Raw genomic sequence first — 27,678 nt, 5'->3', positions numbered from 1 at the left:
CTTCTCCGCAGCCTTACACGAGTTGGTCGTCCATTGATGGAGATGTCTACATACTGTGTGCTATAATCTTCCGGCTTCTCCATCTGATTGACTATAGCCCCGCATAGTCTAATTGTACCTAGTTACGTCGTGCCCGTATCTTGTCCTTGCTCTTTTGCATCATTCTCCTTCCGCTCACGTAAGATGGCACCAAGGTTCTTCATCTCTGGGCACCTAGCATGGCCATGCAGTCCACTGCATATGTAGCAACCATCTCTTTTGGTGGTATGCGCCTTTCTCTCAATATAGTTTTGGCGTCCGAACCGCTTGTCGTCTGACTTGTAGGAGTCGTGCTTGTTGACACCCAATTTTGGAGCTCTACATTGTATATTAATCATAGAGCTTCTTTAATTTCAAACGATTTAAAATAATTAGTTTCATAAAAATTTCAAAAAAATAAAATAAATGTAGTTTGCAAGTTATTTTAAATAGTTTCGTCACTTTTTATAATTATGTATATAATCAATGTATTTTATGAATATTCAAAAATCATCTCAAAAAGATTTTATATTTTAAATATTTTATTAGTGATGGTTATAATCTTGAATTAGTTTTATGAAATTCAAAATACTTTCAAGTTATTTTTAGAGTAATTTTGTCACTTTAATAATTTTTAAATAATAAATATGTATATTTTTACAGTCACGTTGTTTTCATAAATATTTGAAAATTATCACAAAAGATTTTACATTTTAATTAAATATTTTATTAATTTACTTTAAGTTATAGTTGTACTTTCGAGTTAATTAGTTTGTAATTAAATTAATTATTTTATTTCGTTAAGATTAAGAAGCTCATTAATTAATTTATGAAAATTTGTCTTGTTGCAATTTTTAGCCAATTGCTCATGTCATCTATAAACCCAATCAAAAACCAAAAATTTGGGCCCTTTCACAACCTTTCAGCAGCCCAACTTATCAAATGATACCCAAGCCCATTCTTTCTCCATTCCCAGCCCATTTCTCCCACATAATACGGGCAATCTTTAATATAATCATCCCACATAATACGGACAATCTCCTCAGGTTGAACTTGCATTTCTCGATCATGTGATCGATAAGACGAACCAACATTGTTACTTTGAGTCATTTGTTGGTCAATATCATCCGCAACTATATTTTCATGCTCGTAGACCATAAATATCTCATCACTCCTTCTTGCAAATAATTATGTAACACTGCACAAACTATGACAATTTTCACTTGTGTGTCAATATCATAATGGTTCATGCCTTGTTTCAGTATTCTGAATCTATTTTTCCAACCTTCAAAAGCAGTGGCGGATCCAGGATTTAGAGTCTGTGGGTGCCAAATAAACTTATCGATTAAATTAATTTTATATTTGATTAAATTATTTGTCTTTTCGATATATATCATAAATCAATCAATAAAATGTAAATAATAAGATATTACACTTTTATTGAGTATTTAATCAAATAAAAGAAAATTCAAAGGAGTAATAATGTAATTAATTTAATTTAAGTCAATAACAATTATAAAAAAATAAAAATAAAAATTGTGCCAGTGCTTGGAGCCTTTTTTTTTTTCTTAAAAAACGTCTGCATCAAATTTCTCAAAAAAATAGGTACAAATGGGATTCGAACCCGCAACATCAGCATTCTAAAGTTGCCCTCCTACCATGGCACCACAAGACAATTTTGTTTTGTGGGTGGCACGCTTTATATTTATATAAATATTATATATATATACCTATGTATATATAGAGTTTCCGTCGAAGTTCGGGGGTGGCGTGGCACCCCCAAACCTTTGCATAGATCCGCCACTGTTCAAAAGTCCGTGGGGTTGTTTTAACAAACTATAAACTTGTGGATCAATGTTTGTGTTTAAAAAATCTCAAATCATGAACTGGTATTCACATATAATTTCATATCATGTTTTTTGGAGAATATGGAATCACATCTCATGATATGGAATCATGAGATGGAATTAGCGTAAAATCGCATGTTCAAACATTGATTCCATCTCAAAATTTCATATCGTGATATGATATCGCATGGCCAAATGTCTACTTAAATTTCTAGTCGAAGGCAACGTTGGTATTGTTCATTTTTGTCACTAGCTCGAGTTTGGTTTATGTCTAAAGATGTTAGTTTAATTTTAGTTTTAATTTGTAGGATAGATTGATCATCATGGGTGTTAATTCCAGTATCTCTCTTCTTTTCTCTTGCTTAAAATTGTGAAAATGCCCAAAGTTGGATTGTTGTGAGTTTGTTGATTTAGAGTAGTATTTGCTGGAACTTCTCATATTCCCTTTTAATTATATTCTCAATTTGTTTCTTTCTTTGTGCATGTAATCGTCCCATTGACTCTAGCTACGGTCTTGCATCGCTTATTGGGCCATGTAGGCCCAAATTTTCTCCATCGAGTCTGCCATCATTTTGTTCAAGTTTTGCAAGTCGAATTTACAGGGGGTAAAGACTGATTTCAGGTCCCTAAAATATTGATATACGGCTCCAAGTACAAAAATACAGGTTGCAGGGGTTAAAGTGGGCTGTATATATTTGGTATGCAGTCCAATATTCAAAAAATTTACAGCCCATATATGGTGGTATACACTCGTTGTATACACAGATTTTTCAGGGGTAAAAAATGGGTGAAAAGCCTAAATTTTTATCTTGATTTGCACAGCAGTTTCAGCAGGAAAGGTAATGGGCTAAGGCCCATCTAATTCGCAGCAGACCTTTAGTAATTTGTGTCTTTTAATAAATAATTATTGATTTTAGCGATATTATTTATTTATTATCATTTATAACAATATATAGCAATACTATGCTAAATTTGTAATGTGTATTAAAAGTGAATTAAATATTGCAATATGTATGTATTATGAATGTTTTTAAAAATATATTATGCTTGTTTGGTAAGAAGTTGACACATTGTATTATAAGTGTATTAACATGTGTGATAAATGTATTATCCATCAACAAAACTTATATTATATGTGAATAATAAATTATTTTTTTGTAATATGTATTAAAACTGTATTATAAATGTATTAAAAGTGATCAAGTGAAAAAAAATGTTATTACTATAAATGATAAATATTTTTTATCTATAGTATATTTATGTAAGTTCCCCCCTTTAGTATTAGGACAGATTGGGCCGAATGCTCAAAATTTGATTTTATTCTTTCTCTTATCATTATTTGTTTATTGTATTAACTCTAAACTTTATTTGATTTGATTTAATTAATTAATTTCCTCAAAAGATGAAGTATATTCTTTATGTTAGTTTATTTTGACAAAAAATTGTTTCTTATCTACTCTTATATTTTAATTTTAATCAAATATATTTTTGTCAAAACCTTTTTCAATTAATTTAATTAGTTTTCATGCTTTAATTGACCAAACCGGTCTAAATTATTATTATTTTTTAAAAAAAAAAAAAAAAAAAAGATTCAAATAAATTTTAAATAATCTAGTTTTTCTTAAAATCTTAATCATTTGTAAATTAATTCAAATGTTTCATTTTAGGTCCCTTTATCTACGAAATAAAATAAAAGGTGTCCTTTATTTAATTATTTTTCTCCAAGTTCAAATCAAATTTTGTAAATTATTTTTATAATCATTTTCCTAAGTCAAAATATATTTTAACCAAGTCGTAGGATAACCGCGTATTAGCGGACGCTTCAAATGCCTTAAAAACCTTCTTGAAGTGTAAAAGAGAACCTATTACCCATTTTCTCTAAAATTTTAAAGACTTAATTTGTTAGAGTCTTTTTAAATTATAAGTTTTCTTAATTTCTTTTAAAAAATTAAGTGATGACTATTTTCTAAGTATTTTTTTCAAATTGTTTTATACTTAGAACATTTCAAAAAGTGAATTTTCTAAATATAGTAAAATTACGACATAACAGTGCTTGTTGCTCCTTGCCTTGGTCACGATCTCCCCCACCTTTAGCATGACTACTCCTTGCATCCTTGCCTTTTGTCTTGTCATGCCGGTCATGCTTGAAGTCAGTCAAAGCTTCAGCTTGGGTGATGGCCTCATCGATGGTCTTGACTTGTCGCCGCTCCAACTCCGTCTTGGCCCAATTTTGCAATCCGTCCATAAAGTGGAACAACATGTCTTCATCCGTAAGGTTGGGGATTTGAAGCGTGAGAGTGGTGAACTCCTTCACGTATGCCCGAATGCTATCTGTTTGCTTCAATTCCCTAAACTTGTGTTTTGACCTCATAGATGACGTTGTTAGGGAAGAAGGCCTTCTTGAACTCTTCTCAAAATTGCTCCCAAGTATTGATGGTGCACAACCCCTTCCCTATCTCAGACTCCTTGCGTCTCTACCGTCACGATCCGAGCCTACACCCTGGGCGGGACTGACACCCGAGAACCATTGTTGACCCCAAACGAACCATTGGCTTGACTTACTACTCGGCGGAAGACTTTACAACATATAAAAGAACTCAAAGATAAACTTATGAAATAAACTTAGAATGTTGTAAAGGAAACATTCAACTGGCCAATGAGGTAACTCAAGTCTTATATCAAAACAACTAAAATGAACAAGACTAATGAACTAATAATGTCTAACTATCCATGAAGCCTTATTCGTGTTTTGTTGTTGTAATGTGATTTCTTATGTTTGTTAAAGTTGAAGAATTTTCCAGTTTATGTTCTAAAATATTACTAGTTTTGAACTCAATAACTTAAAAAGGACTAAAATCTCGAGTGTTTAATTACAAGAGAGAAATGAAAACAAGAAAGAATTTTGATAGTTACTATTTTCCAGTATAATGACATGTGTTCTCTCCCGCTTGTTTTTATTTGATGGGATCTTTTCCTTTTTGTCTAACCCATTTTCAACCCGCTCATATTCAATCCAACATGTCCATTTTGAATCGTCGTACAAGACCTTGTACGCTAGAAATGTTCACAAGAAAATTGACTCCTCGATCTGATGGATTTTTTCCCCTTGCTTCTTAACCTTCAAGCTTTGATGAGTTAGCGATGGCCTTTGATATAGCCTTTGGCAACCAAAATCCAGGTCTTTCGATAGAGGTTGAAAGATCATGTAACACCCCAAAAATTCTACCGAAAATTAGACCATGAAAAATTTCTGCAGTTTGGTGCCACGAAAGGCATCTACGGCCCGCAGAGGTATCTACGAACCGTAGGTGGGTATGTGGAACCATGCTCTTGAAAATTGGTTCTTAGGTCTAAGGTTCACGAGACGACCTACGGGTCGTAAAAACATCTACTGTCCGTGGAACCGCTCTTGAAATTTTATTTTATTTTAAAAAAAAAATTTATATATTTGTAAATTAGGTAAAAAATATTATAAGTCACGCTAATTGAAAATTCAAAATTTTTAAAAGATCGATGAAAAACTTACAGTTAAAATAGATTTGTTTGAATCTCGAAATCTGAAAAGTGTTACATAATACGGGACGGAAGGAGTAATTCAAATGAGTTTTTGTTTTAATTAACTCATTTTTCTCATTAGGTTCCTAACTCCAACCAAACAACTCCTAAAAGTCAAGTTCTTTCCCCTCTCATCAAGCGATTTGCCTGTCTTCTTGATTTTCCCTCTTTCTCTCCATTAGACTCTCAATTTTCTCGATTTTCCCTTCTCGTATCTTCTTGAACTGGGCACAACCCATTTGAATTTTCGACTTTGTATCTGATTTTTTGGCTTAAAAATCGATTCTTTGGTCAAGAACTGAAATGGGTGTTGGAATTTCTGTGCTTATAGGCCTAAAGTCAGTAACTTTATTCATATTATTTGCAACTCTCAAGAATTATGGATACCCATTATTGTCAATACCTTGTTTGTATGCATCATTGGTATCTTTATTGGTAGCATTAGCTGCTAACCCTTCAATTGATCTTCCAATTCTTTTGGGGAAAAACTCAGATGGGACATTTCCAATTTGGTCACTTGTTATGTTTAGTCCTTACTTGTATTTTGTTAGGGGTTTTTCAGCTTTGAGAAGAATGAAGAGTGGGGAACCTCCATATAGTGAGATTTCTGAAGGGTTGTATGTTGGGGGTTGGCCTTGTTCACCTGATAAATTGCCACCTGGTAATCCTGCTATTATTGATTGTACTTGTGAGATGCCTAGGATGTTGGAGTTTACTGGAAATCATGCATTTTTGTGTATTCCTACTTGGGATACTAGGTCACCTCAGCCAGCTGATATAGAGGTTGCTGTTAAGTGGGCTTGTAGAAAAAGAGCTCAGAAGATACCTGTTTTCATCCATTGTGCATATGGTATGATTGTGAACTTTAAACTTTGTTTCAGATGAATGTATTTGTAGCAATGAAATGAGGGTATTGATATGTCCTTTAGATTTTAAAAGTTTTTGGTGTTGCTTAGCTATTGCACATCTCGACTAATTCCACAGGTTACCTTCCACCTTCCATCAGCAACAGGTACATAAGTCCGTCCACCAAGGTTAGGAAAGATGGAAGAAATCACCTTGCGTTTTTGTCTTTGCTAGAATTTGAACCTGAGAACCTCAGGGTTCTCAACCCACTTCATTGACCACTAGACACATCCTAAGGTGCCCTTTGGGTTCATATTTTTGGTTCTCCTGTTGTATTTATTACTGAAAACCGTTGAACTTCTCAACTGATATTTCATAGGAGAAAGCTAGCAGTTTATTATCCATTTTCCATAGGGAAAGCATGAGTTGTCTCTGGCCGAATTGATATCTATAAGGTGACTTATCCATAGATGAGAGCTGCTGGTGTGATTTACCAATGGCAGGCTTGGTTTAGCAATATCCAAAACAAATGTAAAAATCTTCCATATGATTTTGATTTTTTTTCCCAAGATTAAAACTTGAGGTAGTCATGAGGTGATCATTTTTTATAATGTCCTTCAAGTCTTAGAAAATATGGTTGTTAATAACTTGCTTAAATTTTTTGAACTGCTTCCGTATATACATAAATGTTATACTACTTTGAGGTACTTGTCCAAAATGGACCTTGTTATTTTGTGAGCTAACATTGTGAATTTTTGTGATATGTTCAGTGAATATTGTGCTAGTTTAGGTGTGTCTGTACAATTAAGTCGCTGTAGGTCAGGTTTCTTGCATCAAAACTATTATTTTCTTTGTAAGGAAATGAATGTGGTTTTGACTTAATCATACACTCTTCTATTGTGGTTTTATAGTTTATTTAATATATCGTGATGTGAAACCTCTGAACAGCAATTGTTGCTCAAATTGGGCATTAAATTTGCATGAGCCTATATAATAATGTCTCTATGTAAGAAATTCAAAGTATGATGCTCTTCCCGAGGCTTTTAAAATTCTTTAACAATTATTCTATTTCAAGTTTGTATTCAATGTTCAATGTATACATGGTTCCTTCAAAGACAGATCATGTTCTTCTTGATGATATAGGTATGGTGTATGTTGGGAGAAGGGTAGTGACTTTGGGAGTTCCGTCTCATCTGGTCATCATGTTACTTAACTACTTATGGTCATAATTTATTTCCTCCGGTTCTTGTGTGTTGGTTTTCCTTGATCCTACCATTGTCCATCTACATGGTCTGATTTAACTGAATGATGTTAGCTCTAAAGCTAGGTTATTATTGTGTCTGACCATGAACAAATAGATGGCGATACAAACATGAAAGAAGAGATGAAGTATTCTTGGAAAAGGAAAAGATACATGGTCAATATTAATAAGGTTTCTAGAATAAATAAACATGTAATCTTCTAATACATTTAGCATACATTAATATTTACAAAATGTAGGAAGCAAATGTAAAAAAGAAAAATCTTCAAAAAAAACAATAGTAGAGGTGCACAACATGGGTTAGAACTCTGTTGCAAACAAAAAGCTGGTATTGAAGTGGAGAAAGGTAGAGGGATAGACCCATTATCCACCAAGTTTTAAACTGTGCGCCACTAGCCCTTGAGGTAGAAGTGCCTGAAAAGAAAGTAATTAGATAAGGGTTGAAATGTACATACTTAACTTATATTCTTTGATTGATTTAAGTCTCTAAACTTAATGTAGTATGATTCCATGTTGAGGTAGCGAAATTTGCTACAGTTTGTGTGTACGGAAACCTAATCAAATTTCCTCTCAACTAGAAACGGATGAATGATTCTTCAAACAGAAGCCTAATAACATTTTTGAGTCATGCCTTGAAGATTTGACACCATAGAAGATGAATATTTGATAAAATACTGTGTATTCTCATAGGTACCATGTCGGTTGGTCATAGCATATTGATATTGGTTAATAAAATGGACCTTAAGCCTAACTCATGACGTGAAGGTTGTCTAAAATATATAACAACCTATTCTTTTGATTTTCGACTGAGGAGTTTAAAGAGAGGACAAAATGAAGTGGTAAACTTCAGATGGTTCATCCCAATTGTTGGAAATAAACAGAAACTATTATACCATGCTAAACTTGTGATTGCTTTGACTCCACTGGGAAATTTTGGCTACTTATTAGCAGCAAGTGGTGCTTCTGAGGTCGTTAAAGACAATCCCATATTATTGCATAGTTACATTAGCTATTGTATTTACACTTCGATTTGTCTACATGCATTTCTATAAATAGATCATCTATACAACTTGCAGGTTTTTTCTTTGAGAAAAGGTAATAGAAAATTGATTGCACTCTTCGACTGGTAGTTTACATTATGAAAGCCAGTTTTGGTTATGAAAGTACAGTTCCTTAGGCTAGGGTTTGACTGATAGATACCAATCAGCCTTACAAACAGGAGGTCAATGTGCAGAGCCTTATTAAAATACTCTTTGCTGCCAAATAATGTGATGATTAAGGATGCATCCAAGGGTGACCTAGTGTTCAATGAAGTGGATTGAGAACCATGAGGTCTTAGGTTTTAAATCCCAGCATAGACTTAAAACACTAGGTGAGTTTTCTTCCCATTTGTCCTAGCCTTGGTGGACAGAGTTGTTGGTCGGACGAGACAGGTATACCGTGGAATTAGTCGAGGTGCACAAAAGCTGACCCAGACACCACGGTCATAAAAAATAGTGATGATTAAGGACCTCTATTAAAACAATTCCGCAGGCTTCACTGTGTTTGTTAGAGTTTTATATGAGCGGTTTCACGCTGCTTTTAGAAGTGTCCACGTTTTGATTGTGAGATTTTCCTAGTAATAACCATTGATACAACGTGCAGGCCCATAGTTAAAGCCATGAAACCTTAAGTCTTTCTGGGAAGTTATCATTTTAGGATAAAGATTGTAGAAGTAAATGTGTTCTCTTGCATGTAGTGACAACTTATGTACTACTCTCTTTGTTTCAGTTTGTTTGTCTATTTTCTTTTTAGTCCGTTTCAAAAAGAAGGCCTCTTATCTTTTTTGGCTACTTTTTAATTTCAACTTTTCACATGACAAGTTTAAGACCACAAGATTAAAGGTATTTTGGTATATTTGACATATCTTTTGCTTAAGACCGCAAGATTCAAAAGTCATCTTTACTTTCTTAAACTCCACGTCAAAGTCAAAACCAGACTAACAAATTGAAACGGAGAGAGTACTTAAACTGCATCAATCAACAGCAATGCCTGCAGGAAACTGTCTTGAAGAGCTTAACTTCCTTATCAGTTTCTTTGATGCTTCAATAGATCATTGCAATGAACATAAAACGCATCACTGATATTTCATCGTAAATTCTTGATTTGTTTCCTCTAGGTCATGGAAGGAGTGTTGCAGTCATGTGTGCACTGTTAGTAGCTCTTGGTCTAGCAGAAGACTGGAAAAATGCTGAGAAGTTGATCAAAGAAAAACGGCCATACATACGAATGAACGCTCTGCACCGTAAAGCTTTAGAGGAATGGTCGAAGGATCGTCTCTCTTCCCCAAAAGTTGGAGTTAGTTCCGTGGTTCTGTCGAGTGCTCATGATCGTTCCTGATCGATTGACGCAGTTGCAAGACCAATTAACTATAGATGATTGGCTGTTTGTCTTAACTTTTGATTACACACTATACTTGTTGATTGAGATTTTTTGCTTCTTTTTATCAAGTAGAAGCTTGCTCTCTTGATATACTCTTGTAATAGAAATTGTTTGATTGCCAGGATTGTGTTGACACAAAAAAATCTTAAAACTATTTTAAAGCCTATGCATGTTGAGAAACTGTATTTTTTGTGTATCAGGATTCTCTTTTTCTTAAAAAAGCAGTTAAAGGGCATCTCCAACCCTAATCTCTATTTTACTTTTCAACTATAGAGTTCTCTATTTTTCAGACAACCAACTCCTATCCAATTCTCTATTTTATTCTCTAAAAAAGAATCTTTTTCTCTTTCCTCAATATTATATTATTATTTATATTTCATTCTTATTTTCTTATTTCATGATACACATCCTTTACTTCCTTTTTTTCCCCCAAATAATCACTTTATATAATATTCATGTAATATAAAAATTTATTTTCTCAAATTCTTTACTTAATATAAAATTATATTTTTCCTAAATTTATAAATAACATAAATTGCAAGTTAATATTATATAATATACAAATTAATGGACAATTCAAATAAAAGTGAAATTATTAGTGAAATATAATTACATAAATACTCTACTTTCAAGATTATTACATTGCTCTCATAAATGTTCTATTAATGCATTACGGAATTTAAAATGAGCATTTTTATCCTTAATCATTTTATGTCTAGCTAAAGATTGTTCAAATCGGAGATTTTCATTCAACAAGAACAACTACGAATAATTGAAAAAAGAAATCAACAAGCACAACCGCAATCACAACTACACTAATTATGTGGATCATACACTAATTTTTTCCGAATATTGTTAAATCTGAAAAATGACCTACCGGACTACTAAATTATCGTTGTGATAAAATTATTATGTTATGTATTGTTATCTTGTATTTAAATTATTATGTCATGTTTTGTATTTTTAAATTAAATTTTTCATCTTATCATTTTAATTTTGTGCATTCTTCATAGTGAAAATAATAATGATATCAAACTATATTCAAGTGACGAAAATTAAAAAAATTGAAACATTATTAATTCAGGATGAAAGTAGTATATATTAAATAATATATTTTTTAAAATGTTATATTACATTTAAAATGTCCACCTAGTGGGATTTCACTGGGTATGTTGTTGTTGTTGTTGTTATATTACATTTAAAATGAATTACTAATATTAGAGATATAATTAATGGTCTTATATGAAAAATAATATGTTAACTACAAAATAATAGAAATAATAATAAAATAATGAAAAAGTGAAATAGAGAGATGAATAGTAGTTCTCCAAATTTGGAGAACTATTATTCACCTCTCTATAAATGAAGAATAGAGAGTCATTTAGAGGGTGGTTGGAGAGCCCTTTCTCTATTTTACTCTCCAAATATAGAGAATGGAGAGTAAAATAGATTGGGGTTGGAGATGGTCTTAGTATCTTTGTGTTGCAGTAGAATAAGAAAGCAGCTCGATGCATTAAACTCGTGTTATTTGCATCATCTTAGGAAGGGTTGGACTACGTTGAGTATGTTATAGGCCATTGAACTTAGCATTTCTGCAGAGCAAGAAGGTGTTTCAATGATTTATACCAATGACAACAAATGTTATTAAACTACATATTAAGTGTAAGTTCACAGTGTGTTTTGTCGATCAATACTATATCATCTGTGAATAACATATATCATAATACCTCTTCTTGAATATGCCATGGCAATTCGTCCATTACTAATGTAAATATAAACGAGTTGATGGTCTCAAAAAGTGTTTTGAATCACCTTTTACGGTTTTTATCCAAATTTTAGCTCTATCATACATATTTTTAGTTATCCTAATATAAATCACAAAAACACCTCTAGACTCCGAATATCTCCGTATATATATTTACAGACCTCACTTAGATAATACGATAGCTTTTTTGTTGTTTGCTTTGCTTTTTTGCCACTTCAACAGTTTAAGTGAATGAGTTTTCTTTTTGTTTGTTTTTATTAGTAGAATTCAGACTATATAATATAAACATACATATATCTAAAAGAGTGTCACCGAACAGGAATTGTAGCTTTGCTCCTCAAAATTATCATCTTCATAGGTTCATATTTTCTCTACTCATCAATTATGTCTTTGAATTTTATGTATGGTATGAATTGTATTATTTAAGTTTCTCTTGCTAATTTTTATTTATTTGCGTTGATCAAAATATATACTTTAGAAATAGTCGAACACTCAATCCTCTCCAAATTTCATTTAGTGGGATTTCACTGAATATATTACACGTCAACAATTATTTGTTAGATCTTGATTTATAATGCTAATAGATTAATTTAGTTTAATTAATCAAATCATTTTATGTTTCCTAGGTGTAACATGTCAACAATTAGCATTCCTTCATCTTACTTGCTCAAAGGTGCACGATCAACAAAATCCTATGCCTTCACCAAAAAGCCTTCATGTACTCTAGATGAGTTAATTTCACATATCTTTACTGAACTTTATCCGCTATATAACAATAAAGTAAGAAAGACTATTTTTCATCATATTAAAGTAATAGTACCCTCACAAAACTATTTTTTTTGTTTATAGTCGATAAAGTTTAGTGACTATACGTTAAATCAATCATGTTCTGGGTTCTTTGAAGAGCATTTCCAAAACATTTGGATTGAATTCTTTCTCCAAGTTCAAAGTCTCAACAATGGCACTATACAAGGTGAAATTGATAGATCCTAATGGTATCGAAAACGAGATTGAAGTACCCGATGATCGATACATTCTTGATACTGCAGAAGATGCAGGAATGGAACTTCCATACTCATGCAGGGCTGGTACTTGTGGAACTTGTGCAAGACAGTTGAGTTCAGGATCAGTAGATCAATCCGAAGGCTCGTTCCTCGATGAAAGCCTAATCGAAAAGGGGTACGTATTGACTTGCATTTCGTACCCAAGGGAAGATTGTATTGTTCATACACACAAGCAAGACTTTAGCTGTGTTGCTCGGACTCTTCAAAAATGTAGACGAGTGGAGTTAGATCCTTCCAAAATAGTAAATTTTTTGGAAGATCTGACACAGGTTGATAACATTTTTGGAGAGTTCAAGCGACATAGGCTGCTTTTGGCTAGTAACTAAAGGCTTAAATTCAAGGTATGGTATAAACATTACATCCTACTTTGATCTTGTCAATGGTGCCAACAGTAGTCTCAAAAATACCTTAGTAAGTGTTTTATCAACAATGTTATTGCCAAAAATTGACAAGGGCAATGAAACAATGTCTGTAGACACGTATTTTTGACCGAGCTTAAAATCTTATACCATTTTTAGAGCTAAAATATTTTTATAAATATAAATTAAATATTTTGACTGTTATCTTATTTTATTAAGCTTATTTTTAAAAGATTTGCAAACAACAAAATAGAATCACTTTTTAAGGTAAGTTTTATTGTCAATTGTTTAAAAAGAAATGAAAGATTACAAAAAAAAAAACTATATTTGAAATTAAGTTTTTATAAATAAGCTAGTATTATTTAATTGATCTTATCTTATAGCTAGTTGACTTTTTCTTAGATTTTTATTAATTTTAAATAATTAGTTGATATGCTATTCTTTTAAGATTAAAATAAAACTAAAACTAAAAAGTAAATAAAAAATAACCTAATTAATCTAACAAACCTACCCCACTCCTATACCTACCCAAAAACATACTACACGTAAGGAAAAGAAGAGCAAAAACAGTTTGCTGCTTTTTAAAATAAGTAAATAAATAAACAACAACAATACCATACACCCCCACACTCCCACTTTCCCACAATTCTCTACACTCCCACTTCACATGACTAAAGGAAGAAAAAGTCAATAACAAAAGGAGACCCACACACACACGTACCAAGAAAATCTGCAAAAAAGCAAAAAACCTATCCTATATATATAAGAACACAAACGTACAAAAAGGGGAGATAGAGATCACCATCATCAGTTATATGGAATAGAGTGCACAAAAAAAAAAAAGCATATACACTTTAAGTCAGATAGATTTTTGTTCGTGGATTCAAGTTCGTGGCTCCTTAAAGTTAATTATAATTAACTTTGAAAATCAGTAGATTGTAGCGGTTTCTTTTGTTGGAATTAAGTTTTACGAAAAGGTAATTCTAATTCCTTATATAGTTCAATGAAATAATTGTTCTGAATTCGATTATGATGTTATGAAGTCCTTAAAATTACATGTATTGTTATATGCCACTATTTTATGACGCATATCATATTGTTGATTGCATGAATTGCTACTGTTTAAATTTGCTCATCGAATTATTTTTACACCTGACGTTAATTTAATCAACTAATTTGATCCAAAGATGGTTGTTGTTTACTCCTAGTTTTATTTCAACATGTTTATGTACATTTATTTGATGGTACAAATTGACAACTTCGTTTATGACTTTAATTTAATTACGTGTAAATTGGTTAGAGATTCTGTATTAGTTATCATTTAGAGTTTCTGGAGTTTAATAAATAAATAATATTGCCATACTTATGGAGACAATTAATTATTAGAATAATTTTTATCGTATCCGAAATATTAAAAATGGAGGAGATGAACATTAGTTCATTTAAGTGAGTCATTAATTCATCAACGTGAGATAGTTCTTTTATTAGTAATTTCACACTATCATCATTTGGTGAAGAAAAATTATTATATCACTACGTGTATTATTTTTCTCTCAATTAGTTTAAAGGAAAAAATTAATTAAAAAATAATATACAAAATAAAAAAAGAAAACGTGAGCAGAGAAAAGTATAATAATAAAACAAAATAGTGCAGAATAGAAAGATGAAGATAATAAAAAGAAGAGGACTAGATCATTAAAAAGAAAGTAAGAATAAAATAAATAAACATTTAAAACAAAAACAGAAGAAACAAAAGATGAAAAGTTATAAAGAGCAAAAAATAAAGAAAAGGTAAAAATAAAAAAGGGGAAAACAAAACTTAGCCAAAAAATTATTTAAATAAAAAAGAAGAAAAACATTTTTGTTAGATAAAAACAACAAATAAAAATAAAAGTAAGAAGAAGAAGAAACAGAATGTAAAGAAAAATAAAATAAATAAAAAAGTAAAAACTACAAAAAAAAAATAACGTGCAAAAAATAAATAGAAGAAAATTAGAAAAAGAAATATTTTGTTAGACAAAAATCAAATAAAAATAAAATAAAAGTAAGAAGAAACAGAATGTTAAAAATAAAAAATAAAAAAATGAATGAAAGTAAAAACTACAAAAAGTAACGTGCAAAAAAAATAAAATAGAAGAAAAATAAGAAAAAGAAAAATTTCAAGAAATTGGTTTCAACCTCTTTAACATTTTCTTTTTCTAAAATTAATCCTAAATCCCGTAGAAGTTTACCTTCTATTATAATTCAAATATCGACTCCCACTAAAACGACAATACTAAAATTCTCCGGACTCTAAAAAATCTAAACAAGATAGTTACAATAAATCAAAGAAGGTGGGACATAAGTAAATGTATAGCTGATAAGTATACTATATCCAAAAACTAAGTCAAGCCAAGATATAAGTCAATGAAGCAACTGTGCTAGAAACACGGGACTCGAGGGGTGCCTTACACCTTCCCCTTGGTCAATAGAATTTCTTATCCATATTTCTAGTTCGCAGACCATTAAAAATTAGAGTCAACTTCTTTTTGATTAGGGGTAAAATTAAGGTGACTTGGAACGCCAAAACTCGATTCCAAGTGGCGACTCTGAAATAAAAATAATCCCTTTTCAAAATGTCACTTTAATTGGAGAAACTCTATTTTTCAAACACTTCGTTTTGGGAAAAAATAGGGGTGTGACAATGTCAACATGCGCGCTACCAAATGCAGAGAGGGCCACAACTTGTTTATAATGGTTCACGTTACACGGATAGTAAACTAGTCCTCTAAGGGAAAACAAACGTGTCTACGGATCTTGGCTTCTACGTATAAAGAATGTTCTTTGTGTCGATGAATCCAGCTTCTAGAACACCTTGTACGAGGAACAAGAGCTCAGAGACACAAGGGTATGTGTGTTAGAGAGGGAGGGGGGTTATCGTTAACAACACCCGAAGGAAATGGTAACATGGCAAGTGAGACACTTTCCATTTAGAGTTGGGAATTTTGCCTGACTAGCTTTTGTCGCAATAAAGGTTTGTGGGCATGCCAATGTAAGTGAAGAAGTCTTCACACATTGTTTGATTTGTTGAGAGGCATTAGCACAGTGGCAGAGGCAGAAACTTTATTAATGGAACTTCTCATTCATACGATATGATTTTCCAACAAAGGGGGTTCACATGAAACCCTTTGCGTTCATCTAGCTCCTGCCCTAGTTAGGAAGATGAAGTGTGAAGAAATGTCATGGTCACTTGCATTTGCAATTCTTGATATGCCATTGACAAATAGTAAAATGAGTGAGAAAGAGTGCTTAGTGAAGTTCATTGTCATAGGCATAGATAGTTGAATCAACGGAACAAATGATGTATCACTTTATATTAACAGTAAAGAAATGATCAACATGAGTTGTCATGCAGTAATGAGATTGTTTCACCCTTAATCAGAAGTCTCATGTTTGAGTCTGAGTATGGAGAAAATCATGTTGGGAGCATCATCCCAGAATTAGCCCTGCAATGCATGTTTCAAATTTAATCGGGGATCCAATATGAACTCTGGATATCGTGTGGAAAATAAAAAAAATATATGGCTAGTTATGGTAAAATTGACATAGCACCAATTCCTTCTTGGATTAATTGATGAAAATATTTAAAGATTATGGCTAAAGAAATAGTACTTCTTTTCAATCTCGAAATTCAAAAAAATATCGTATAAATTGAGACGGATCGAAATTTGCCCCTCATTCACCACTCAAAAATCAAGATTTTCCCTTTGAAAATTTTCATCTCTTCTTTGTCTTCTCAGTTCTCACTCCCCAGTTGAGTTAACTGATAATGGATACCATCTTCTCCCTCTCTCCATCTCCGCCACCCTTCTCCGCCGCCATTCTCACCGGAAACCACCACTCCGCCACCGTCTTCTCCTCCCTCAGAAAATCCTCCTCCAACTCACCTGAAAAAATCCCTCCTCCATACACTCCTATATTTACCAAAAAACCCCTCAAACATCTACTTAATTCCACCCCACCACCTAATCTCCATAACAAGCTATGGCTATCCAAGAAACTGTCACCACCCCCAGCCCCACCCCCACCCCCAACCCCAACCCCTCCACCACTATTAGCAAAAAATGAGGAAATGCGGAAAAGAGTTGAAAATAAGGAAAAAGGAAGAATCTTTGTGGGGAATTTGCCATTATGGATTAAAGAGAAGGAGGTTACTGAGTTTTTTAGACAATTTGGGGCTATAAAGAATGTGATTTTGATAAAGGGTAATAGTGGGAATGAAAAGAATATGGGTTTTGGGTTTTTGAAATATGAGGGTCCAATTGCAGAGAAAGCAGCTATGAAGGCAGTGGAGTTTGATGGTGTTGAATTTCATGGAAGGGTATTGACTGTGAAATTGGATGATGGGAGGAGATTGAAAGAGAAAATAGAGGAGAGGAACATGTGGCACGAGGCGATGGAGGGGTCTGGGAGAGATTTCAAGAAGGTTCTAGAAACACAGCCGGAGAATTGGCAGGCGGTTGTTCGGGCTTTTGAGAGAATCAAGAAGGTGTTATGCTTACTGGAATACTTCAGTACTCTGCTTGCAGTGCTGTAGTCCCTTAAAATGTATGATTGGAAGTGTTTAGATACTTAAGTTAGTACATTTTTTACTTGTTACAAGCAAAAACATGATAAGGTTTTAGAATTGGATGAATTAAGTTGGTTCATTATGTGCTATTAGCTTAGTTAATGTGGCAATACTTTTGGTGCTAAATGGTGAGTGCAAATATTTATGAGCTATTTGCTTTGGTAATGAGAAAGTGATATGTCTAGTACTTATTATCAACTATCAATGTTTCCTTTTTCTGATATTCCTCTATCTTGCTTCTTTGTGGCTCTAGAGCAAGAGAGGTCGGAAACTGAAAAAAGCAAATATCCACATGACCCTAGACAGGAAGGTATGGAGGTCGAGGATTAGGGTAGAAGGTTAGTAGGTAGCCTAGTATTGTCGCACTTTATGTGGGAGGGTAGGGGACTAGCCTCCTCCTTTTCCTCTTCTCATTATTGGTAGTAGTATTTAGTAATTGCCTAGTCTTCTATTCTTCTATGTGTGGTACTATTAATTGCTTTATTTGCTTTGTATTGTGCTATTTGGTTGTTATATTTTTCTTGCAATTCTACTTCGATAACATTCCTTTTGAGCCAAGGGTCTGTTGGAAACAACCTCTCAAACCCACAAACATAGAGATTACACTGGATATGTTGTTGTAATAATTCTTATTAGTTACTCCCTCGTCCTTAATTGTTCATCCCCTTCTCCGTTGACCCAAGAAACGGAGATCTTCATTCATGGTTTACCCCTAATTTTATAAGATTATGTGTCATATATTTAAGGATAAGATGAAGTGCTAGAGAAGTTATGTTGTTCCTTCGATTGTAACTAGCAGCAACAATGTGTACTTTTGATGATTTCTAGTCCTGGAAGACTTCTATTGGCTTGTGGATATGCTGTACTTGCATGTAAATACATTTACATTCTACTATATACTGCTTATTATTACTACTATCTCTGATATGCCTTCCTGTGGAAGAAAAGTTAATATTCATTTATGGTATACCTTACTTTCATTTTAGTCTCATGTGTAGTTGTGTGTTAGGCTTTTAAGGAACTCTTGATCATATCTTCCAGATAAAATAATTCCTTCTATTTGTAGCCATCCAGGAAAGAGTTTGGCTTAATGGTGAACTACTACGCAAGGAGGGGTGACATGCATCGTGCACGTGAAACCTTTGAGAAGATGTGTGCTCGAGGAATAGAACCAACTTGTCATGTATATACCAAGTTAGTTCACCTTTATTAACTGTTACTTCAGTTCTATCTATCCATCGTTAGACAACTCTTCCAGTAAATAACCCCATAACTAAATCCTTATGGACGGATATGATTCAAGGCCAATCTTGGCCACATATTTGCTCATTCTTCAGTTCAACATTTCTTCTTTTTTAAAGTGTAACCCAAACCTGTCCCCCATCCCACCCCCCACAAAAAAATATTTTCTTTAGACACTTGTGGGAACTGGTTATTATTGTAACTACTTAATGCTATGCTTATTTCCTCTGAAATATATAACATTGCTACTTCTGAAAATTGGTTCTGTGTTATATGCTACTCCTGAAAATGAAAAGAAAATGGATACTGTATTATCTGTATTGCTTCAAAGGAAGTGTTTCGCATTTGCAGCCTTATTCATGCTTATGCAGTGGGTAGAGACATGGAAGAAGCACTATGTTGTGTGAGGAAAATGAAAGATGAAGGAATTGAATTGAGTCTTGTAACTTACAGCATTCTTATTGGAGGATTTGCCAAAGTCGGCAATATAGAGTGAGCAATTCAACCACTTTTAAATGTTGTTATTCATTTATCATTGTGTTCGTTTTTAACATTGACTTAGCTTTGTTAAGTTTGATTAGTTTGAAAATGTTGGGCTCTCCTTTTTTCACCTTTGTTTAATAAAGGACCTCGGATGTTTGATGAAACTGAAAACAATATCAGAGAGCAAAAATTGAGACTTGATTAGACTATCTTTAAATATGTCTATATTCTCTATTTTAAGTATTAAAATATAAAATTGTGCATGATTAAAGTTATCATCCTTGAAATTGTTAGAGTAGAAAGTTAAACATATCTCTCTTGAACAATTTGTGATTATTAATAAGCTGAATGTATGAGCACTTATTTGCTTATAACATCATATGCAAATCAAAATTCTCCAGTATACAGACAAATATTTTTGTTAACCTCAATAATTGTCACATATTTTCTTATATGTAAGGTCAGATGCCAGTCATGTTTCTCCAGTATACAGACAAGTATTTTTGTTAACCTCAATAATCTAAAGTAACATGTTGCATTTTCACATGCAAAATTCTAGGCATTGAAATCTCTATCATCTATCTTTTAATATGCATCATCTTTATCAAAAAGTCATCTGATATTCATCATTCTTAGGTTTGAGTTGTTTGCACCTAAACTTTCGTATAAGCATTTCAATGACCAGCAGATCTCTTAAGTGATTTTTAATTTACCTTATCAAACATACTTAATGGCTAAGTCTAATAACTTAACAGCCAACTGGTACTGAATTGGGTAATCAACCACATTTAGGCTTTAACCTTTGCTCAATGCCTTACACTGGGGGAGTATCTGTACTGTTCTGTTCAGTTGTTTCTTTTCTTTGAAATGTAGCCCCCATGGCATCTAAACAACTTAGTCCTACTGCATGCTAGAAAATAAGAAACCTGAAAAAAAAAAAACTGATTTTCCATATTTGGTAAATGTGTGTATGGTAATGTCTTTAATGCGTAAAAGAATTGTCTTCACTTAACACTTCTCTTGAGTAATCTAGCTTTCTTAGTTCTCTCAATTTATTTGTTTTTTATCAAGAGTTCTCTCTAGTTTTCTGAGTATTAACTTTCATTCGGGATATCTGATGAGAACTTTTCCTGATATGTCATTTCTCTTTCTGTTTCTTGAAGAGCTGCTGAGCGATGGTTTGAGGAAGCCAAAAAGAGGGATCTGACATTAAATGCAATCATATATGGGAATATCATCTATGCTAACTGGTGTGTTTTCATTGAATTTGATCCTTTTTGTTTTTTCTCTTTCGTGTTAGAGTTTGTTTGGTCTTGTGTATGCAGTTTAAGTGTAAACAATTGCTGTTGTTGGCAAAATCTAATTGCTGCAGCACTATTCATTCTCTGCAGTTCTCTCATATTATTTTATAGGACATTATTACGAGTTAATGTTGGCCAAATGCTAATTTCTGCAGCAGTATTCCTTCTCTTCAGCCTTCTCATATTAAACTTTTTTCCTAAAGATATTATTACAAATTAATGTTGTCTGTTGGCTTTATTGTCAAATGTCAGCCAAACATTCAATATGGATCGAGCCGAAGAATTGGTCAGGGAGATGGAAGAGGAGGGTATCGATGCTCCAATTGATATCTATCATACCATGATGGATGGTTATACTATGATAGGAAATGAAGAAAACTGTCTCATTGTATTTGATAGACTTAAGGTAAAAGTTTGTTCAATGTATCTCTACGTGTTTAATATGGTTTTTTCTCATGTTCGTTTTATTTTGGTTGGATATTGTAGTTTCTTTATTGAGAAAAATTGGAGAATGTCAAGTGAACATTATATTGAAGCATTTGTTTTCCTTTTTCCCTTTATCCTTCTGAGAGACCTCTACTCTTCCTTTGTTAATACCTTATTAGAAGAGCTGGTTTTAGGTCAAATAGGCTTTAGTTATCTAAGTTTATTTATTTTTGGGCATCTTACTGCTGTATTTATGACATAATTTTTTCTACTAATATAACTTTTAGATAGAAAGGATTAGCAAATTGTAACATTTTGCTACGAAGTGGTGTTCGTAAGAGAAGAGATGGTTGCCATTTACTTTCTCAAAAAAACAAAGATGGTTGACATTTTCATCAACAGGGACTGGGACAGCCTTCAGGCTTTACCTTAGACATTTTGCTATGAAGTATTCTAAGCGTCATCAAATGTTTTCCATAAGTGAAGAAAACTCTTCATACAGAAAAGGAGAAAGTAGAAAACCTGAACAATTCAAAATAGCAGTAAAGCACTGCCTTTCTAAACAGTGCTTTTAAGATGAATAGGCAGCTGCATGTGCTCTGAATGTTAAGCGTCCTTGATGATTGATCTAAAGAGTTACTGTAATTATTATCGCAGGAGTGTGGATTTACACCTTCAGTTGTCAGCTATGGATGTTTGATGAACCTCTATATCAAGGTAGGTTACTCTGCTTGCTGTTAGATCATTCAGAATCTTCCTTACGTTTAACTTGTTAAGTTGCTTCATACTTGCAGGAAAAAAAACTTGCGGAATTTTCTTCTTTTTATATGTTCTTTTTTCTCGCACTCTTGGTCTGATATCTGTAGCATAGACCATGCAGATATAGGCAATTGGCACTTTAAGAATAATTGAGTTTAGATTCGGACTTCCGCTCTCAGTTTAACATGTCAGATTCTTCCTTCAGAAAAGCCAAGACTCAACAGTGTGGAAGGTCCACACTTTTACTTGTGCTAAACAAATAAAAATTTAGCTACTATGCAACCAGCAAGAACCCTTTATTTAGGGGTTGCCAACAAGTGTATATCAAGTCAAAGTACTAAATTGGGTAGCTTGGTCATATTAGCTCTTCGCTTCTTTTCCATTTCAATCAGTCCATCATTCTTTAGTCGACTACGCTTTATTCCAAACTAGTTAGGGTCTGCAATATGAAATCTTTGGGCCATTTGAGCATATAATTCTAGCTACTACTCACAACTTGATATTGTTTATAAGTCATATTACAACTTCTTTTGTTCATCTGAATTTCGTATAATTGGTGTTAAACCATTGCAGATTGGTAAGGTATCCAAAGCTTTTGAGGTCAGTGAAATGATGAAATTGGCTGGCATAAAGCATAACATGAAGACATATTCCATATTGATGAATGGATTCATAAATTTGAAAGATTGGGCTAATGCTTTTGCAATTTTTGAGGATGTAATAAGAGATGGTTTGAAGCCAGATGTGGTACTTTATAATAACATTATCAGAGCATTTTGTGGCATGGGTAACTTGGATCGCGCCCTACGCATTGTTGAGGAAATGAAGAAGGAGAGGTATATGCCAAACTCACGGACATTTATGCCAATCATTCATGCTTTTGCAAAAGCTGGAGAAGTAAGAAGAGCACTTGACGTTTTTGATATGATGAGGAGGAGTGGATGCATTCCAAGTGTTCACACTTTCAATGCTTTAGTTCTTGGCCTTGTTGAGAAGCGTCAGGTAAATGACTGAACCATATATTTGCATTAGGCAGAGTTAAAAGGAGCCTCACATTTTAGCTTCTGACCTATCATGTCAATTGCTATCGGAGCAGGGGACATGCATGTCAGTGTGATCTATTTACATAAAATCAAAAATTCCAAACTGAAGCCAAATTGTTGATTATACAGGCAGACACGTATAATGGTTAACTAGCACTGCTGCCTGTAACAACAACCCCCCCCCCCTCCCCCCAAGAAAAAAACAAAGGAATAAGAGAGGAAAAATGTTTTTTCCGTTTGAGGATATTCATTTGTAGCTTGGGAAAATGTAGCAAGCCAGTGTTATAGTTAGAAGGAAAAGGCTCAAATATGCCATCGAACTATTAGAAATGGCTTCATTTATGCCATCCGGTAAAAGTTGGGTTCATCTATGCCACTGCCCTTATAAAAAGGGCTCATTCGTGCCATTATTTTTTAACAAAATATATCCAGTTTTGCAAAATCATTTATGCCATGTGGCCCCTTATTAAAGGTCCACATCACCTAATTAAAAAGACTCAATATTTAATTAAAATCTAAAGTAACATTGGACCCATTCAAATAAAACCCGACCCACCCCCTAATCCATTTCCTTTTACCCGACCCACATCCTAACCCATTTCCCTTTTATTCTCTCCCACATTTTGGATTGATCAGATAGCAAAAAATAAAGTCAAAGAACCCTATTGGCATCTGCAATTTCTATTCTGAAAAAATGCCGTGCTTATGCAAATGCTTTTCCTTGGCTCCTTATTTGTTAACTTTATCTTTAACTTGATACAGATGGAGAAGGCTGTACAAATTTTAGACGATATGTTGCTTGCCGGCGTTAGTCCAAATGAATACACATATACAACCATTATGCATGGTTATGCATCTCTTGGTGATATTGGAAAAGCTTGTGAATATTTTTCAAAAGTTAAAAATGAGGGTTTAGAGCTCGACATATATACATATGAGGCGTTACTCAAGGCATGCTGTAAATCAGGCAGGATGCAAAGTGCTTTGATGGTGACAAAAGAAATGAGTGCCAAAAGCATCCCAAGGAATACCTTTGTTTATAACATATTAATTGACGGGTATGGTTAGATTTACAGTTGATGTGTACCTGTTTATCGTACTGCTTTTGTTAGGATCATATCTTACATTTTATACTTTAATTATTCTAGGACCATCATCCAATAGAACAAAAACAGAAGGAATGTCGATTAGCATAATTTAGATTTCCACTTTCCCTACTCTCCAGAGGTTCTTCTGTTCATGCTTGCCTTTCTTGTTACTAGACCATGATTCTCCTCCTTTCTTCTGTATATCGTGTTGATGCAGATGGGCTCGACGAGGTGATGTCTGGGAGGCTGCTGACCTGATGCAACAGATGAGACAAGAAGGAGTTCCACCTGACATCCATACATTCACGTCATTCATAAATGCTTGTTGTAAAGCTGGAGACATGCAAGTACGTACTTGATGATAGTTGTCTTAATGCCTGTGGTGAATATGTTGAAATCATTTGTTACTTCGTATGCTGATCAATAGTTTCTTATTACGCATTTTAAAGCGGAGCAACTATTATGCAGTGAAACAACAATTACTACTACGCCCAAGTTATTTGAGATATATTTCATCCACGTGACATTGAGTTAGCAACTTTATGGTCCTAATAATACTTGGCCTGCAAGGTTTATTTGCATCAGTTGCTTTCAGGAATTTGATTTAGTTGCTTTTCCGTTATCTTAATTGGTCTTTAAATTGTGGCTTTTCTTAGCAAACATAATTATGTACTGTTTTATGTTATTACAAGTAATAACCAAAAGATTCTGATCAATGTTTTCATGTGGTTTACAGAGAGCAATGAGAGCAGTTGAAGAGATGGAAACTGTTGGGATCAAACCTAACTTAAAAACCTATACCACTCTTATACATGGTTGGGCACGAGCTTCTCTTCCCGAAAAGGGTTTGAAATGTTTTGAACAGATGAAGCAATCTGGTCTGAAACCAGACAAAGCTGTATACCACTGTGTAATGACATCATTGTTGTCAAGGGCAGCAGTTGCTGATCAAGATAACATTATAACGGGAATCCAACATGTTTGTGAAGAGATGGTGGAGTCTGGATTGACTGTTGATATGGGAACTGCAGTTCATTGGTCCAAGTGCTTGAGAAAAATTGAGAGGACTGGTGGTAATATAACAAAATCCCTTCAAAAGACCTTCCCACCTGATTGGAGTTCTCACCGAACTCTTAATGCAACATCAAATGACGATGAGAATGAGGAAGGGTCAGACAGTGGTGACGATGAACGTAGTTCTTTTTATGAGATAAAGAAATGCTAACAATGATTCAGATTTCTAGAAGGAGGCGTTGGCATAATCTTTATCAGCCTAGCTGCTGCTTGTGCCCAAGAGTCCCTAGGTGTGTATGGAATTTTGACACTAGTTTGTCTTGATCAAGATTGTTTTATTTTATCGTAAACAACTTATCTATTTCTACGAGGTAGGGGTAAGGTCTGTGTACACTCTACCCTTCTCGGGGATTACACTGGGTATGTGATTGTTTGGCTTGATTAAGATTGTGCAATTTATTCCATATTCTTGAATTGTAAATGTCTCTTTTTGGTTTAGACTTGAAGTAGTTAAAGGGATTAGTTTTGGATGTACAAATATGTATTAAATCTGTAACTTTTGTTAAATGCACATTATTATTTTGCAATTTTCATTTTTTCTTGTAATCAGATTTTATGTGTCACTATCAGTTCAACAGCATATTTGGTATAATTTCATGGGTGAGATTTGAGTAGGGTAGAATGTAGACAGACGTTACTTTTTCCTCAAAGTCATGGAGGTAGAGGTTGTTTTTGAAAGACTCAAATGAGAATAGACAGAAAATGACATGGAGGTAGAGGCTGTTTTTGAAACTCAAATAAGAGATTTGAGTAGACGAAAAATGAAAGAATATCAACAACATATTTGGTAGAATTCTACGGGTGGGATTTGAGGAGGGTAGAATGTAGGCAGACGTTATTCTTACCTCAGAGTCTCTCAAATGAGAATAGACGGAAATTTGAGGAGGATAGAATGTAGGCAGACGTTATTCTTACCTCAGAGTCTCTCAAATGAGAGTAGACGGAAATTTGAGGAGGGTAGAATGTAGGCAGACGTTATTCCTACCTCAAAGTCTCTCAAATGAGAGTAGACGGAAAAAAAAAAAAGAAATTCCGTTGCCGGGACTTGAACCCGGGTCTCTCGGGTGAGAGCCGAGTATCCTAACCAACTAGACTACAACGGAATTGTTATTTCAATTACATTTCCACATACATATCCAGAGAAGTACTGCAAAACAAACCATAAGTTGGATAAAATTATTCTTTTTTCTGACCATATGGATACTCGTAAGTCGTGACGGAGACATAAATTTCATTGAAGGGTTGAACATCTATTGTCTATGGATAAATAGAGGTCTTTGACCTAGTATATACTGTGATTTTTTTAACAAAAGAAATTTACTCTTTAGTTTTGCCCCTGCATATAAGAAATGTTGTGAATACATGTCAGGGGCGGGGAACTAGTAGTTTTTGTTTAGACCTTCCGTAGACAATGAGATTGTTATAAGAACTCATAAACTTTAAATTCTGAATCCGCCTCTATAATTCCAAAACCTCAAAGTTGTCATTAACAGGCAAGTGTAGTTGAATAATAAAACATTGTTTTAGTTGGTGAATTAAAAGCTAATTACAATTATCTCTTTAAGCATACAAAGTAATTTGGACTTAACTTTCTAACCAGCCTTAATGCACTTTTTTCTATCCATGTTATATTTATACCTTTTTCTTTTATTTGAGTTGTTCCCTTTACCCCATCAAAAATTTCTTGGAATTAATCAAATTTATTCGATCCAAAGTGTTTCACGAGGGAATTTATTGATTGTAGGATTATTTAGTAGAAATCGCAAAAAAGGTATAGCGTTGCCATTTTGAGAGGATTAAAGAGCAACTCACTATTAAAGAAAATCAATGTGAAGGTCAGATTTTACTATCTTTATCTACTCAATTAGTACTATCTTTAATAAATCCAATGTGGAAATATTCTCTCCCCAACTTGCTCTTCTATATGAATTGATATTATTTCATTTCAAATCCTATTCGATACTTCCCAAGGAAAATCTCAAATGTAGATCTTAAATCAACAGGCTAGTGTGAGTTTTGACATTAAGGGTGTGTTTGGTATGAAGGAAAATGTTTTCCATGGAAAATGTTTTCCTAGAAAATGTTTTCTTGGAAAACAAGTTGGATTTTGACTTATTTTCCCATGTTTGGTTGGTGAGTAGAAAATATTTTTCAGAAAAGATTTTTTGTGTTTGATTTATGAATGAAAAATGTTTTTGAAAAATTTCTTTTATTTTTACTAGAGTAGAAAATAATTTTTGAAATTGAAAATATTTTTTAAAAACAAACTTAATTTTTTTTGGGGTGGGGGCTGGTAGGGGGTGAGGGGGGGGGGGTCGAGGGTAGGGGTGAAAAATTGAAATTTTGAAGTTAAAAATATTTTTTAAAAACAAACTTAAACTTTTTTTTTTTGGGGGGGGGGGGCTGGTAGGGGGTGGATGGGTGGGGGGTTGAGGGTAGGGGTGAAAAAATGAAATATTTTGAAGTCGAAAATAGTTTTTAAAAACAAACTTAAACTTTTTTTTTTTGGGTGGGGTG

General features: G+C 33.5%; 3 protein-coding genes and 1 non-coding gene across 4 annotated transcripts; 3 read left to right on the top strand and 1 right to left on the bottom strand.

Annotated features, from left to right (window-relative positions):
- Positions 1-5,502: 5,502 nt before the first annotated feature.
- LOC125819116 (uncharacterized) lies at positions 5,503-9,996 on the top strand. The gene is made up of 2 exons (XM_049498630.1): positions 5,503-6,270; positions 9,686-9,996. The coding sequence occupies exons 1-2, from the start codon at positions 5,724-5,726 to the stop codon at positions 9,904-9,906; spliced, it is 768 nt and encodes a 255-aa protein (XP_049354587.1). The 5' UTR covers positions 5,503-5,723; the 3' UTR covers positions 9,907-9,996.
- Positions 9,997-12,346: 2,350 nt separating this feature from the next.
- LOC125818962 (ferredoxin-3, chloroplastic-like) lies at positions 12,347-13,103 on the top strand. Its single transcript, XM_049498468.1, has 2 exons — positions 12,347-12,435; positions 12,602-13,103. Exons 1-2 carry the CDS (start codon positions 12,347-12,349, stop codon positions 13,101-13,103), a joined length of 591 nt encoding a protein of 196 aa, XP_049354425.1.
- A 3,830-nt stretch (positions 13,104-16,933) lies between these two features.
- Positions 16,934-25,707, top strand: LOC125819083 (pentatricopeptide repeat-containing protein At5g04810, chloroplastic-like). The gene is made up of 10 exons (XM_049498596.1): positions 16,934-17,664; positions 18,812-18,939; positions 19,339-19,479; positions 20,634-20,720; positions 21,024-21,177; positions 21,855-21,914; positions 22,530-22,958; positions 23,762-24,057; positions 24,305-24,434; positions 24,824-25,707. Exons 1-10 carry the CDS (start codon positions 16,945-16,947, stop codon positions 25,310-25,312), a joined length of 2,634 nt encoding a protein of 877 aa, XP_049354553.1. The 5' UTR covers positions 16,934-16,944; the 3' UTR covers positions 25,313-25,707.
- Positions 25,708-26,191: 484 nt separating this feature from the next.
- On the bottom strand, positions 26,192-26,264 carry TRNAE-CUC (transfer RNA glutamic acid (anticodon CUC)). Its single transcript has one exon. It is a non-coding gene; the product is annotated as a tRNA-Glu (tRNA).
- Between the last annotated feature and the right edge of the window lie 1,414 nt (positions 26,265-27,678).

This window comes from Solanum verrucosum, unplaced genomic scaffold, assembly GCF_900185275.1.
Source record: "Solanum verrucosum unplaced genomic scaffold, falcon-dt-bn FXZP01000252.1, whole genome shotgun sequence".
Taxonomy (NCBI): domain Eukaryota; kingdom Viridiplantae; phylum Streptophyta; class Magnoliopsida; order Solanales; family Solanaceae; genus Solanum; species Solanum verrucosum.
This window is presented reverse-complemented; position numbering and strand designations above follow the sequence as displayed.